Below are 15,225 nucleotides of genomic sequence, written 5' to 3'. Positions count from 1 at the left end.
GCTGCATAAATAAAAGCACAGCGTGACACCTATGACTGAGAAAACAAGGCCCATGCAAAGTGCTGATTGGCTCCCCTTGCAATGGGATACAACTTGTCACAAATACACCTCTCCAGTTTGGGCCAGTAGTCCACAGGCTGAGCATCCTCCCTGCCATCTGAAGTCTGATGTGAAATGCTCAGGTCCTGGGAAAACAACCAAAGTCTGTCCCCAGCTCGAAGGAACAGGTGGCTGAAAATGAAACAGCGCCCTTCTCCCTTCCCTTGGATCTTCGCTCTCTACTGCTTCTGTGCTCTACAGTTCACCCCAGGTAAGACCCGATCTCTCCCCATAACTGCCTCCTACGTACCTGATCGATGTGGATAAAGAATAGTCACTCGATCAGGGACTAATACAGAAAGCGTAACTCATTCCTCTCTCCCTCCCTCACACCCCCGGCTCTGCTTTGCAGTTGGGAGAAGCGAGGCTCGCTTCAGACTGGGAGAGCAGTTGTTGCAGACTGCCCTGAACCTGGTCTCTAACATCAAGCGCTTGTAAGGAGCTGAACGTGCAGGGCTGAAGGCGGCAGATAGTTTAAACAAAGGACATGGCTATCGGCGTCCTTCCTCCAAAACCAGCAGCAGCAAAAGACCGGAGCGGGTTTTTAAGTTCTCGTTTGAAGTGGGCAGGGCAGGAGGGGGCTGGGTGGCATGCCCCTTACCAGGGAGAGACAGGGGATGCTTGATGAACGGGGGGGCACTGTTAGTAGGTGCACAATAGGTTCTTATAAAAGCGACTTGAACATGAGAAAGGGACATTTTCACTAAGCCCCGAGGGAATAGTGGGCAAAGAGGGAATGAATATAGCTCTGGGACCAGAGCCTCAGCTGGAGTACGCCCCAGCTCAGCGGAGCTGCCCCCATTGACACCAGCTGTCCGTGCCAGGGCTGGGCAAGAGGCGAAAGCGAGCAGGGAAAGTTTGGGGAAGAGAAGGCTGGGGACTGCCTCCTCCGCCGGCGCCTCTGTCCAGGGTGCTGAAGGGGGGGGACCCGCTCTCGGCTGCCAGCCCGGGACCCCGCCGGTGTGGCCGGCCCAGAGGACCGGGGGACTCGGCCGCACAGCACATCCCGGGAGCGGGTCGGGGCGCCCGAGTGTGTGTGTACGCTGCCGATAGGCGTGGGGGCTGCCCAGCCCGACATCCAGATCGGCAATGTCAGAGGCCGGGCCAGGCGAGGGGGGGGGGGGTGTTGGGTTATTTTTGTGCTCTAGGGTTTCACATTGGAAGGATACTTTTTTTTTTTTTTTGTGCAAAAATATTTTTAAAGAGGACGAAGCTAAGCATCTCTGCTAAACCCGCTGGCTCAGTGTTTTAACCCTGGTCAGGTTTCATTTGTACCCGAGCTGTTGGCCGGTTATAGCTTCCTCGTGGTCTTGGAGAACCCGCTCCCTGAATTTGTACTGAGGTAGCTTTCAAACGCAGGGCACAGTCACCCCCTTCTAGTGGAGATTATATCTGTGAATGCTTTATCTCAATAGGGTTTCCTCAGCCTGTCTCCCGTTCTATGGATGCGCCAGAGGTTCCTAAAAGTGAGGTAGGAAACGTTTTCATTACATGGCAGTCATAAACTGGAAGCATGTTCATAACAGTGCAGGGCGCACTGAAACGGGGCTGAATTACCATTAGGGGATGAGAAACCCCGATAGGCGCCATCGTTTTCCGGTTAGTCAGTGGCTAAGGATGCATTATTAAAAACCCTTTGCTCCCATTCTAACAACACACACACATAAATATGCAGAGTGGAAGACTAATGGGGGTCAATTCAGGAGTGGTTCTAGGGGCTCACCTGTGCCTTTTGTAGGTCATGGCTATGCTGCAATTCTCAGAGAGAAACAAGTTTGGTAGCACTTACATGGGTTTTACTAAGAGAATAAACAAGCAAATAGGACACTAAACAAATCTACTGCTGACTAATTTACTTACAATTTCCCTAAACTAATTGAAAATATAAGACAATGCAATGATCAAGTCTAGGTTACAGTTGAGGTTGAATTGATAAACCAGTGAATTAACAGTAACATGAAATGCGGGAAAGTCCACTTGATCACCTCCCGGTTAGTGTATGTCCCTAAAGCAACCTTTTGCTGCCCATTTTAACAAAATATACACATTAAGAGTAAGATATCTGAGCCGGGAAAGGCCTTGATAGAATATTACCAAAGCTAAAGTTTCTCAGGCTAAAACACGGGTTTAAGTGTATAACTGACCTTAATGTCTAATCTTTATTTTTAAGCTGGCACTGTGTTTCAGTCAGTGGACAGAACTGTCTAATCAACCCCAGGTAAACTGATTTAACAATTTATTGAAGTGACTCTACTCTTCCAGGTACATTGGCTATTCCATAACAATTAAACTTAGTTCAAATTAAAATGATCTGAAAAGATAAAAAGAAATGTCTCTTCCATCTCCTCCAAGGAGTTGAATACTCAGCTGTAATGAGGTAGTGGTTCTGCTGGCTTATGTTCTATTTTCTCATGCAATCGAATTTCACTAAATGATACTATTTGTTTTGTATGCAGCATAGGATTATGCTGACATAATTAATATACTATCAACTTTTTCCTGATAGAAAATATAATGTAAAATATATAGAAAATATAATTTTTTATATCTGGTAGCTGCAGTAAGATTTACTCGGGAATAATGCCATTGGCTTCAGTAGAATTACTCCTGGTTTAAGCTGTTGTGAGATGAAAATCAGGCTTCTTACCTCAAAAGTCATGTACAAAACATACCATAAATGAATGTATGTTTAAAAAACTATTTTTCTTTTAGATCTCCAGTAAAGCAATGGATCTTTGTAATGCTATTTTTAATAGCATGCAGATAGATGAGGTAAGGTCTAAAGATTTTCTTTCCTTGAAGAAAACTTTCCCAACATTTTGTCTAACCAAACAGAGTTTGACTATCATCATTATCTTTACTAGGAAAACAACGAGGACATATATAAAAGAGTAAGTATTTCTCCATCTTAGTAATATATGCATAACTTCAACTCTTAGATTTGATAAGACTATATACTAAAATTGCTCTTTTTATGCAGTTTTTATTTCACTACTCCAGAGTTCAAGAACCAACATATCCACTTAAAACCGGGGTCAGTATTTTAACATAATCATCACTTTTGCATAGCGTAAATGTGTGAACAAGATGCTTACTAAGTCTATGATTCAGCAATGTACTTACGCAGATGCCTAACTTTAAGCATGTGAGTAGACTCATTCATTTCAGTGGGGGTGTCTCACATGCTTAAGTACCTTATTCAATTATCTATAAAAGTTCAGGCCTGTGAGATACTGAGGCCCTCAACTCATGTTGATTACAGCCAACGTAAGAATCAGCTCCAAAGCCATTTTTTCCTAGTGCACTTTTTTGGTTAATGCTAGCTATTCAAGAGCTTTACTCACAAAAATTACAGAGCTCTTTGAACCCTGTTTATATCTGAATTGCGTTAGTCAGAAAAGGATAAAATGCACCATGATTATCGAGTTTCAGACAATCAGTTTACTCAGATCACGTGCAATGACTTTAAAATAATTACAGGAAGTGTTTTAAAAAGGTGCTTCTCTATCTTTTCTATACTTGTCAGTTTCTTTAGCTTCTAATTCTGAGCACATTTGTTTGAAACATTTGAATAAAAAAGCAGTACAATATTTACATTGTATTCTAATTGTACAGCCCTCCCCCCAAACAAAAGCAAAACAAAATAAAATCCAAACAAACACCTTTTAGACCTTGACTGTGTAGTAAATATATTCAATACAATGTTAGCTAAACCACAAACCCGCAAAATGCTGATTAGGGGTTTTCCAAAGTCAGCTAGAAATTATGGGTGGAATCCTGATCCCATTGAAGTCAATGGTAGTTTTGCAGTTGACTTCAGTGGATCCAAGATTTCACCCTATCTGATCATTCTTGAGGCCTGGAAGATGACCCACATTGCAGCGTTCCAAGCGATGTAACTGACCTTTGCCACATAGCAGTTTGTGGCCAGGTTTCCAAAATGTGGTCTATTTGGGGCCTTATCAGAATCTATAAGAATGGCTCAGCACCAGGATTAGGTCCAGCTCTGAGGTGTGGAGGAGAGATTCTTGCAAACTCTAAACTTTTGTCCAGCTTCACAGATCTATTATGATATGAATCTCCCTGTCTCTGGCCCACCTGAACTTTCCCCAACACCCTGGGAACTATGGGCTAAGTTCAGCCTTAGGATAAAATGCCATTTCTTATTGCATAGATCCTCCTTTTACATGGTCCTATGAATTTGTGGGGTATCATGTGGATTAGAGTTTGATTAAGGCATTAAGATTATATCTTAACACAAGGGATGACATCTTTGCCCACTGAAGTCAATGGCAAAATGCCCAGGATTTCACCCAAAATGTGTAGCGTTTCTTAAAGTCACCTGAAAGAGCTGGGTAGAGAGTTTAGTTTCTCCCTCCAATTTTTGTGTAAACTTTACAGCTGGGGTTTTCAAAGGAGCCCAAGGGAGCACGCACATCTCATTGAATTTAGGTCCCTCTCTCGACTAGATTCCTTTGAAAAATTCAACATATGATTATTACAAAGCTCTGTCAAGAAGCTCATGTTTTGCAGTGATTCTGCACTAAAATTAATTAACTTGTATTATAAATAAGTCTGATTTTTGAATCTGCAGGCTATCAAAAACTTTTAGTCAGTGACTATGTTTGAATGTTTTGTGTCTCATTGATCATCTTAATATAAAACTAGTGTTCACAATCTCTCTTTGTTGTAGTCTTCCCCTGTGCATCCTTTAATGCGCCTTGCTTCAAAGCTCTCTGAGAGAAGAATGAAAAGATTCCTTGATCCCGTATGCACTTGTTTCTTCCATAGTATTTTATGGCACTAAATGTTAATTTCAGTTGTTTTATAAATCATTGTCTTACTATTCGAACCTTGAACATCTAACAAAGGAAAATCCCCTTGCTTTATATCCTGTCCCTAGCACTCCTCTTTCCTTCTCTATTTTTTCCTTTTTTAAATTTAAATTCCTTCCCTTTTCAACCTCTTCTTCCCCTTTCTTCCTCTCACTGTCTGTTCCCCATTTTCCGGCCCCTCTCCTCCTTTATTTTTACACCTTTGCTCTCATCTTCCATTTTACTTACTCATCTTTAAATCTTGTGCCTGATAATTAAATCCAATCACTGGTGCAGCTGCTGCTGTCACTGATCTCTGCTGATGCTATTAAAAGGGTCTTTTCCATTTAAGGTCCAGTCAAAGCCAGTGGGGCTGTACAAGGGGTTGTCCTTGCAGATCAGATTGAAGAATCAGAGCCTTCATCAACACCGGGCTTGACCTTGCTGCTGCTAAAGTCAATGGCAAAACTTGCATTGACTTCAGTGGTGCAAGATTGGTCCCACAATGAGCTACCTTCTGAAAAATAAGTACAGCACGAGCTGAGTTTAGCAACAGCAACCCAGACTGGATTTAAAATAAAATCAGTGGCAATCTTAATGATGGGGAACCAACCTCATTTCAACAAGGCAAGAAAAATCAATATTACTTTGAATCCTGGTGAATGCTGTTCCTTATGTTCCCTTCAGTTCAAGCACTGCATTGTTCTCAAGAGCATGAGTGTCTAATTTCAATTTCAGTGATAAGAATGTATTTACCTTGAAATCAGTTAAAGTAATACTTAAAATAAAGGCAGAAAATTTTAAGTTGCTTCTAGATTTCCTGTAACTATCTGATTTGTGTTTAAAATTCTCACTTCCAAAAAAACAAATGGATTGGAGCGATGTACTTAACCTGTACTAGAGGATTATGAAAATCCCATGACCAGGCGGATATGTTAAAACTGATACGCGCTATCACCTTACAGGAATCACAAATTGCTGCTGCAGAGTTTATAAAGAAGGTACGTTAACTTAATTTCGATTTTTTTAAAAATCGGAGACCACAGTTGCTCTGAGCTAGCTCACAAGCTGCTTCTGAGAGATAATCAATCACTTCTAAACCGGCCTTCAAGCTATTTTCTAGAGCCCATGCAACATCATATTTAATTATGGTATTTTCATATATTTACATCAGACAGAATGGATGGTTCTTGACAATGCCCTCTGGCTGTTAATGTTTAATCGGTAGTTCAGGTGAAAGGCACTGGGGACTATTAGTATCTAGTTATTTGCACACTGCTGAAAAGGCTCCTGCATTACTGATGACAACAGCTCTGACAATGACACAGAGACTGGTCAATATAGCCATACGATAGTTTACAAATATTTTATTAATGGGTTGTGTTTTATTTTACAGGATAGTGCTGGTACCATGGGACGGCCTTTTTTTCTTTTCAGGGTATCAGATTTGTCTTTTCCTTTTTACAATTTTGAATCATATACAATTTCATGTATCCATAGAAAACAATATAAACCTGTTTACATCTAAAAATTCTTGCCTGGTATTCTATAGACGCTGCCGTCTAAAGTCATTGCTTGAAAAGCTTAGGGAGTCAATGTGGTGCTGGGGTTAGAATAAAAGGTCTATACAACTGTGAAATCCTGGGCAGTAATGGATTAAAACTTTCTGTTGCACAGGGGTGACCAGTAAAATGTTAGGCCTTGAGCTGTTCTACCTAGACATAGGGTTGGGGCCAAGTGTTTATTTCCTATTAGACTGACTAGTGCACCGGCCCTAAATTCAGCAGAAAAACATAAGTGTTAGCAGTGCTCTGACTAAATGATCCGATTACCACACTCTGTGCACAACGGAGAAAAAAAAATAGAAATTATGAAAATAATCTGTGGTTAATTTATTTCTCATTGTGACTGTTGGATCTTTGCCCCAAGTAAGTATCTTGCTGATCCTGTTCTAACCCAGATTCAGCTAGTGACACACTATGTTGACCTGGGCAAAATATTTTTCACATGCCTCTAGCAACACAGCCAGAAAAATCAGTTAAAAAGAGGCCCTGACTATAACCTGGGCCCTAGTTTATCAGGATACTTAAAAATGTGCCTAGCTTCTAACCAGGTCAGTATTCCAAGTGATGCCAGTGGAATGACGCACATGATCAGAGTTAGGCATATGCTTATGTATCTTGTTGATTGGGGCCAAGTTGCTGCATGAAAAATTAATCAGATTCTTCAGCTGTTGGTCCAGAGGCTGACTGAAGACGTTACAGGCTGTAGGAATTCACCCACCCCATAGATAAGCCCTATTTCCACTCAAGACCTATCACCCATGTGTGGTAAATTTGGAACAAGATTTTATGAGTTTCCTAAATGCACTATGGGAGTCATCCCTTGCTGCGTTTACTTGTCTGACCTCAATATGATTATTTAATTACATTTTCAGCCTAGAAATGGAAGAACTATCGAAGACAGTGGTGAGTAGGCCTCTGAAAGGTGATTTTAAAAGGCTTCATTCTGTTTACTCAACAAATAATAATCTTTGACAGAGAAAGTGTTATTTAGAAATAATTTGTTACATGCCTAAGCCCCTTTACTGCTAACTGCTCTGCACAGGGACAGGTGTCTGTCTGCACAGAACCACTTGAAGGATCAGGGGGTCTTATATATATACTGTAAACAAGCTAATTAAGTTGAATTTTTTTTATAAAGTGGGCTCATTATAACTTTAATGCTCTGTCAAAGAGGTAGTAATACAAGCATAAAACATTTGTTTTATGCTTGTATTACTACCTCTTTGACAGAGCATTAAAGTTATAATGAGCCCACTTTATAAAAAACTTGGAAATACTGTTATTTACAGTACTGTTATTTACAAGTACAATACTATTCCAAACTTGGAAATACTGTTATTTACACAACACCCAAAAGCATGTGAGGCGCTCCACAGAGATAAATATAAAGACAAGATCTCGGTCCTGAAATGCTTATAATCCAGAACCACCTGATCCTACATCAGAACCCACTAACATGGATCCTTGCACTCATATGGAGTTTCATTGACATCAGGATTGGGACCTAATTTTAGATGAAAAACAACAAACAATAGGGGTGTGTGTGTGATGAAAGATAATGGGTTATAATAATATGTGCTCACTCAGCTTCAGTGTGTTCACATCTTGATTGTTCTATTAAAGTCATGATTAGGTTTTAATGGTAAATTAAGTAGATATTTGTCTATACAGGAAACCACATGCTCTTTTCCCCTCCCCCATCCTCTCCCAACCCTTCTGAACTTTTCAAAAGAAAGGGTCACTATTTTCTGTTTGTGAATTATCTGCTTCCACTGCAAGGGATAAAGCTCGTGATAGGAAAGGATGGTGACTAGAATGACAGCAACAACAAAAAAAAATCTACAAAAATATATTTTTGATATTAAACCATTTAAGAAGGAACAAGCCATGAATATGCTAGTGGTTCCCAAACTAGGGGTGCCACTTGTTCGGGAAAGCCCCTGGCAGGCCGGGCCATTTTTACCTGCCACGTTCGCAGGTTTGGCCGATCACAGCTCCCACTGGCCACAATTCACCACTCCAGGCCAATGGGGAGCTGCGGGAAGAGCAGCCAGCATGTCCCTCGGCCAATGGGAGCTGCGGGAAGCAGTGCAGGCCGAGGGACATGCTGGCTGCCCTTCCCGCAGCTCCCCATTGGCCTGAACAGAGAACCGCGGCCACTGGGAGCTGTGATCGGCTGAACCTGCGGATACGGCAGGTAAACAAACCGGCCCGGCCCACCAAGAGCTTTCCCTGAACAAGCAGTGCCCCTAGTTTGGGAACCACTGCACTAGCCGATCAATGGAGAGATGTGGAATGACCATGCCTAGAACTTTTTGGCAAAATAATTCTAACCATGGTTAGTGTAAAACATGTTGAAACACTCTGGGTGAAAGTCACCCTATGCCAGGGCCAACAGAAGGCTTATGGCAACAAATAAACCCCACTCAAGTGTTACTGTATGGACTAAAGTGTGCCTTACTGCTGTGCCTCCTTTAAGTTTTCACCCACTGGGCAGTGTGTCTTCTAAAGGGTCAGCTTAATGGGCTGCAAGATAAACACTATGCTCCCAGCCTTCAAGAAGAAGGCCTCCGAGACGGTGGTAGACCTTGGTGATGAAGGAAAAAAGTGTGTAGGGAGGAAGGATTCATAGTGTGAGTGAAAGACCTCACATGTTCAGATAAGCATCCTAGACTCTGGATAGTTATTCAAACTTTTTGAGGTTCATCAACTATTACTTGCAGGGGCTAAAATTTTGTGCCATTATATTTCTAGCTTTGGGATGGAATGGACATACAGAACTGAATTTTTTCAGTACATCATTTAAGAGCTCATCACAAAGTATAGTCCTAATTTGTGCTAATTTCTTTCAGAATTCCATGGAATATGAAGCTCATGGGTTGACTTAACAGCTTGAAGACTTGATTTATACAAAGAAAAACAATCCTGTTGGACTATGTGTCTATTGTTTTAAGTGACTCATTTGACTAGAGGCTACTGTTCCATAATAAATTTGCAGTCATTAATTATTTTGTACTTCTTTACATCTTTTCTTTGTCAAGTTACACACACTTGTGGTCACTGAGCAGTTATCAGCCTTCTTTATGTTACAGTCCTTTGTCTGGCTCCAAAATAGAGTTCTTTATTTACAGGAACCAAATCAAATTTATTAAGGTAATACAATGAAGAACCATTCTCAAAATGTTTTCTCTATCATCTTTTTATGTAGATGACCTCTGTTAGAATTATACATGATCAACATGCCCTTTTTATGACTATGCAGTGTGTTTTGTTTAGGATTTGAGGTACACATTGCTCTACCGCAAATTGCACAGCACAACATCACTTTCATAACTGAATTATCTTCTCCAAAACAAGAACAAAAGGCGGATCATGATAACTGATAGGTTCAAATCATCTACTTTGAGTGTCACTAATCAACGACAATTGTTATTGACTGACAGTATCTGACCAAACAATTTGCCAAAATGGAAACTGTGGTCTACCTTTTCCACCCTTCCCCTGCTAGGCACAATAAAAAATACATCAGGGACCAAATTATGAGATGTGCTTGTCCCTGTGCCTCAGTAGGTCACAGCTGAGAATACGAGATTCAGGATAAACTGCTGAGAAATAGGGCAGACTCACCTCAAACTGGTGGTTATTCTATCATTAGATTATACCAAGCCAGTAACAATAGCAAACTTCTGTCTCATCACACTGGTTAACAAGAAGCCAGAGGTGCAGTCTCCTTAGGCCTTCCAGCCCTTGTCTCACCATCTAGACACTGGACTCTATGATGAGTGGTTACTGAAAACCAATTTAATTAAATATAGGGTCCTTCTAATCCCAAGAGATCATCCACAAAGCCAGGTCAATATTTAACACAGATCTTATCCAATAATCACACTACTGCTAATCCTTTAGTAACTAAAATCTAAAGGTTTAATAATAAAAAGCAAGAAGGAGAGACTTATAGATGGTTAATAGATCATATGCATACGCATAATTGCAAAGTCCTTATATCAGGTTTGTAGCAGTGATGGAATAGTCTGCTAGCTTGTAAAGTCTCTCTGGTAACTTCCAAAAGATTGGAAGGCCCTCATTCCATAGTTCAAAAGGCCCCTTTTAGTTGTAAATCAGAGAATCAGGGCAGGAAAGAGGCAAAGTGAAGATATCTTGGAGGCCTTTTATATCCTCTGCCACGTGCCTGGAAATTTACCATCTCTGTTTGTGGAAAAGTTATTGAGCTAAAATGGAGTCCAGGAGTCACATGAGCATATCACATGTCCTTACATGCTTTAAAGACTCAGAGGGACAGCCATTGACCATATTCTTGCTGATGCATCCAAAGGAAGAGGTGTCTGGAAAACTGATTCTTAATCAATCTTGAATAGGCCATTCACAATGGGCTGGGAAGACTGGATGTAAAGTACCTTCTAGGTGTTACTGCAGGAACAAACACATTTGAGATACAGATATATAGCCAATATTCAAAACTTCAGCTAGAGTGAGGATACATGGATTTAACCAGCATAATGATATTTGATAGACTGTAACTTTTTCATTGACACTTTACATGATACACTTTGTATAAGATTTGTTGCAACTGTAGAACAAAAATACAACGGGTCATTCTCAACAAGACAGCATTGCAGTGCTGAACATCTGAATGCTCCATTGAAGTCATGGTCTTTTGGGTCTGTCCAGCAGCTTGTGGTATTTGTGCCCTGAGAAATAGTCAGAACTAGAGTTGAGAGGGACTACAATGCTAGATGAATTGTATGCATAATATTAAAATATGTCGTTACTTGATCACAGTGTACCAGTACTTTCATGGGGAGAAACTGTCAGGTATTAAAAGGCTCTTTAATCTAGTAGAGAAAGGCATAACAAGAACCAATGGCTGGAAACTGAATCCAGACAAATTCAGATTAGAAATAAGGCAGACATTTTTAACAGTGAGGGTGATTAACCATTAGAAGAAACCACCAAGGGAAGTGGTGGATTCTCCATGTCTTCAAGTCTTTGCCTTTCTGAATAAAATACACTTTAGCCAAACACAAATTTTTGAGTTTAATAAAGGAGTAATTGAATGAAGTTCCCTGGCCCACGTTATAGAAGACATCAGACTAGATCGAATGATTCCTTTTGGCCCCAAATCAAACTGATTGTTGACAAATCCATGGTAACTCACATTTGAAAGGATCATTTGAACTACTCATATACAATTCTAAATTAACTGTAACCACCCAGGGAAAATTTCTGTGGACTGCCCAATGAAAACCTTTGCTCTCTGAACAGTGACAATCAAAAAAGCAAATATACCAAAGGAAATGTGAGGAGAAGGAGAGAATACTGAAAATATTAAAATTCCATGACTTAAATTAATATTTCACCTTCAGTTAGAATATTTTGTTCATTTCTGGTCATCCTTGCTGACAAAAGATGTAACAGAAATAAAAGGGCTTCAGACACTTGTGATCAAAATGATCAGAAGCATAGAAAGATTTCGTAGGGAGACAGACTGAAACCATTGGTCCTCTTTTGGTAAGAGAAGAGACAAATAAGAAGGGAGATGGTAGAAATACTGAAAAATAATGAATGGTGTAGAGATAATAAATTTGATGTTCCTATTTATGGTCCCATAATAAGAGAACAAAGCAAGACATTTGATTAAATTGAGAGGCAACACATTTAAGAAAGTAAAAATAAACTATTTTTATACAACACCTAATTAATCTGTGCAATTCATTGTCAGAGACATGAGTTTAGTAGCATTACAATATATTAGATATTTATGATGAGAACATCAACTATTATTCAATAGATTCAAGATATATAACAATAACTCATGCTTCAAGTTATGCACAAACCACTAACAGAGGTTAGGAAGAAAATTCTCTTATGGCCAGGTTATTCCATATTTGTTCACTATGGAATTGCTTGCACCTTCATTTTAAGCTCCTGGTACAGAGACTGGATACGGGGCTACAAGGATCAGAGCTGGTATGGCAATTTCTAGGTTCCAAACAAGCATGTTTTTAAAAAAGGTCTGCCTATGTTATCCTTTCATGTATTTATATTGATCAATCCATTCAACAAACTATCAGTTAAAATTCTTCACCACAGCATCTTTGCTAGATTACTAAATTCCATTATGTTGCTGCACACAAATAAATACTAGAAAACATTGTTTTTAACATTTAGCATTTGTACAGTGTACTACAGGGGTCTCAAACACGTGGCCCGTGGAGTTATTTCCTGCGGCCCACCACAAGCACTGACTCCACTGGCAGCCAAGCTCCCCTCACCCCCTGCCCTCCCTCCTCCCCCACCCTGAGCATGCCACGTCCCTGCTCCTCCGCCTACCTGCCAGTGCTTCCCGCCACCAAACAGCTGTTTGGCATCGCTTAGGACTTTCCAGGAGGGAGGGGGGAGGAGCGGGGATGCGACGCACTCAGGGGAGGAGGTGGAGAAGAGGCAGGGCCAGGGCGGGAATTTGGGGAAGGGGTGGGAAGAGGCGGGGCAGGGGAGGAGCCTCATGGAAGGGGTGGAGTGGGGGCTGGGCCAGGGGCAGAGCAGTGGGGCTTTAACTGAAGTAATTCTAAAAGTAAATGCGTGTTTTGTCGTTTGAGTGAGGTGCATTACTGAGTGGCTATATTTTATTAAAACCCCTCTTCACATTACAGGTTTTAAAAAGTGAATACATTGACTTTTAATAGCACACTATATTACTTTTCATTTTTTTTCATTTTTGACTATACTTTTGTATCGTTGTACGAAAAGGTTTCAGTGATGCGACCCTCGGGCCAACGTACTAGTCCTCATGTGACCCTCGTGGTGATTGGAGTTTGAGATCCCTGGTGTACTACATCTTCAAACATTAATTAATTAATGCCCTAAACAGAGCCCACAGTAAGGTAAACTTCCACTGACTTTAGTGAGAGTGTGACTGCTGAACTCTTGGCTAATACACTGGGGGAACTGAACCAGTGCCTGGGTCTCGGCACATGAGCTAAAGAGCCAAGTCTTTGTACCTGGGGACTGTAACAAGTCATCTCCTCTGCAGATTTTGATTGGGATATGCTGCTATGGTACCTAATGGGAGCTGTAGTCTGGTTGCCTTATCTCCCAGTCCTCCTCTGTGGGCTGGGATCCATAGCTGGACTATATCTCCCATAATGTACCATGGCCAGGAACTCCCATGGTGCACCTCCTCCCCTTTCCAAGAAAGGAGAACTAGGGGACATCATGGGAGATGCAATCGGATCAGGAGTCCAGTCTAAAAAAGGAAAACGGGAGCATGAAGCACTACAGAACTGAGATTTTTCAAAGGCTTGTAACTTAGCCAAATACAATTGGATTTTTCGTAGGGATAGAAAAGATGCATCCATGGCACAAAGGTCACACACCCCTTTCCCTGCCAAACTTTAATTTCCCTGCTCCAAAGCACAGAGGCACAAGAGTTTCTCAAAAGAAAAGGTCACCAGAATTTTTTAACTTGAGCAAATCAGTGTTTTCTTTTTCTTAGCCTCGTTTTCACATACAGTTGAACTGTTTTAGCCTTAGTCAGACACTCAGCTTGGAAAATTTCAGCCCACGCAGAGGATGGCAAAGGTTATATGCAACTGAAAACAGGGTTTTATAATGAGAAATTTCAAGCAACTTTAACAAAATGAGATGCTACCAGTTCCACCTATAATATAGGACCCAGACTGCAAAAGGCTTGATAAGTTAAAGTCATCTTCTTGAACTGCACCCAGCAACAAAGCCACTGCAGTCTATGCAGCACATTTGTGAGCAATAATACATGCCAAGATAAGTCATAATGGTGCATTGCCACACTTCAGGTGCATTGCAGGCTGATAGGCACAAGGCCAAGGGCTTAGTGGTACCTCAACCCACTGGTGAATGTGCGCTACAAGTTGTTATGGGGCAAGTACACCCCGTCCCCCTTCTTTTTTTGCCAGTCTACCCTCAGCATTGTTTGCCAGTCTACCCTCAGCATTAGGGCAGTGGAGCCTAGTGGGCAAAATCTATAAAGTCACCCTTTCCGGTAGGACTATGGGGCCTGGTGGCCAAATTCAATGTATCTGCCCTCTCCCTCTGGGCTGTGAGGCCCAACAAACAGAGACAATATGGCTGCCCTTCTCTGCAGGGCTGTGTGGCCTGGTGGCCAGTCCAGTAAGTGAACTGCCACCTAGGGGTCGGTGGCAGACAGGGTAGGGGGACCCGGGCCCTTCCTGCTCCACCAGGTCCCAGCCCAGGGCCCTGGCAGTGGCAAGTGTGCTTGCCACTGAGTATGAGGGGATCTGACCAAAACACACTGATGCCACCTGGCACAACCACTAGTCCCCCTGAGCTACTTCCTACCCTATCTCTGACGCAGTGGTCTGGGCGTCTCCAGGCTCCTCAGCCTGTGCGGCTCCCAGAGGCTCCAACCTTCCTTAGGCATCTGCAGGTGCTGGTATCTGCCTGGGTCTCGGCACTTCTAGCTTCTGTGGAATGGGCTTTCTGCAGTTCCCGGCTGGAGACTACAAGATGCATCCTTCCTCCTCAGTGTTCAGACCAGACTGAGCTAAGTCACTGCCTTTTATACTCATGCTCCAGTTGGAACATGCCAAGCAGGGATGAGGGGGCATGGCTTCCTCTGCCCAGAGTGTGGGGTTAACCCCTCCTTGACCAGTGTGGGGCAAGTACACAAAAGTCCTCCTATAATCCCTAAAGGGGCAATATCTCTGCATGACAGACACCCTCCAATGTTT

The 15,225-nt window shown here is 41.8% G+C and overlaps 1 protein-coding gene across 1 annotated transcript; it reads left to right on the top strand.

Moving 5' to 3' along the window:
* Window positions 1–237: 237 nt before the first annotated feature.
* Window positions 238–9,861, top strand: NMS (neuromedin S). The gene is made up of 11 exons (XM_077810241.1): window positions 238–310; window positions 1,515–1,570; window positions 2,270–2,317; window positions 2,812–2,871; window positions 2,964–2,990; window positions 3,080–3,133; window positions 4,793–4,867; window positions 5,879–5,914; window positions 6,310–6,351; window positions 7,351–7,381; window positions 9,755–9,861. The coding sequence occupies exons 1-11, from the start codon at window positions 238–240 to the stop codon at window positions 9,859–9,861; spliced, it is 609 nt and encodes a 202-aa protein (XP_077666367.1).
* Window positions 9,862–15,225: the final 5,364 nt, after the last annotated feature.

Source organism: Eretmochelys imbricata, chromosome 1 (assembly GCF_965152235.1).
Source record: "Eretmochelys imbricata isolate rEreImb1 chromosome 1, rEreImb1.hap1, whole genome shotgun sequence".
In the NCBI taxonomy this organism is placed as follows: Eukaryota; Metazoa; Chordata; order Testudines; family Cheloniidae; genus Eretmochelys; species Eretmochelys imbricata.
The sequence above is the reverse complement of the archived record's forward strand: the minus strand, read 5'-3'. Positions and strand labels throughout refer to the sequence as shown.

Coding starts and splice junctions, on each gene's coding strand:
- NMS (XM_077810241.1), top strand. CDS start 238: ATGAAACAGCGCCCTTCTCCCTTCCCTTGGATCTTCGCTCTCTACTGC. Junction 5,915..6,309: donor CTGCAGAGTTTATAAAGAAG/GTACGTTAACTT, acceptor TTTATTTTACAG/GATAGTGCTGGTACCATGGG. Junction 7,382..9,754: donor AAGAACTATCGAAGACAGTG/GTGAGTAGGCCT, acceptor TGTTTTGTTTAG/GATTTGAGGTACACATTGCT.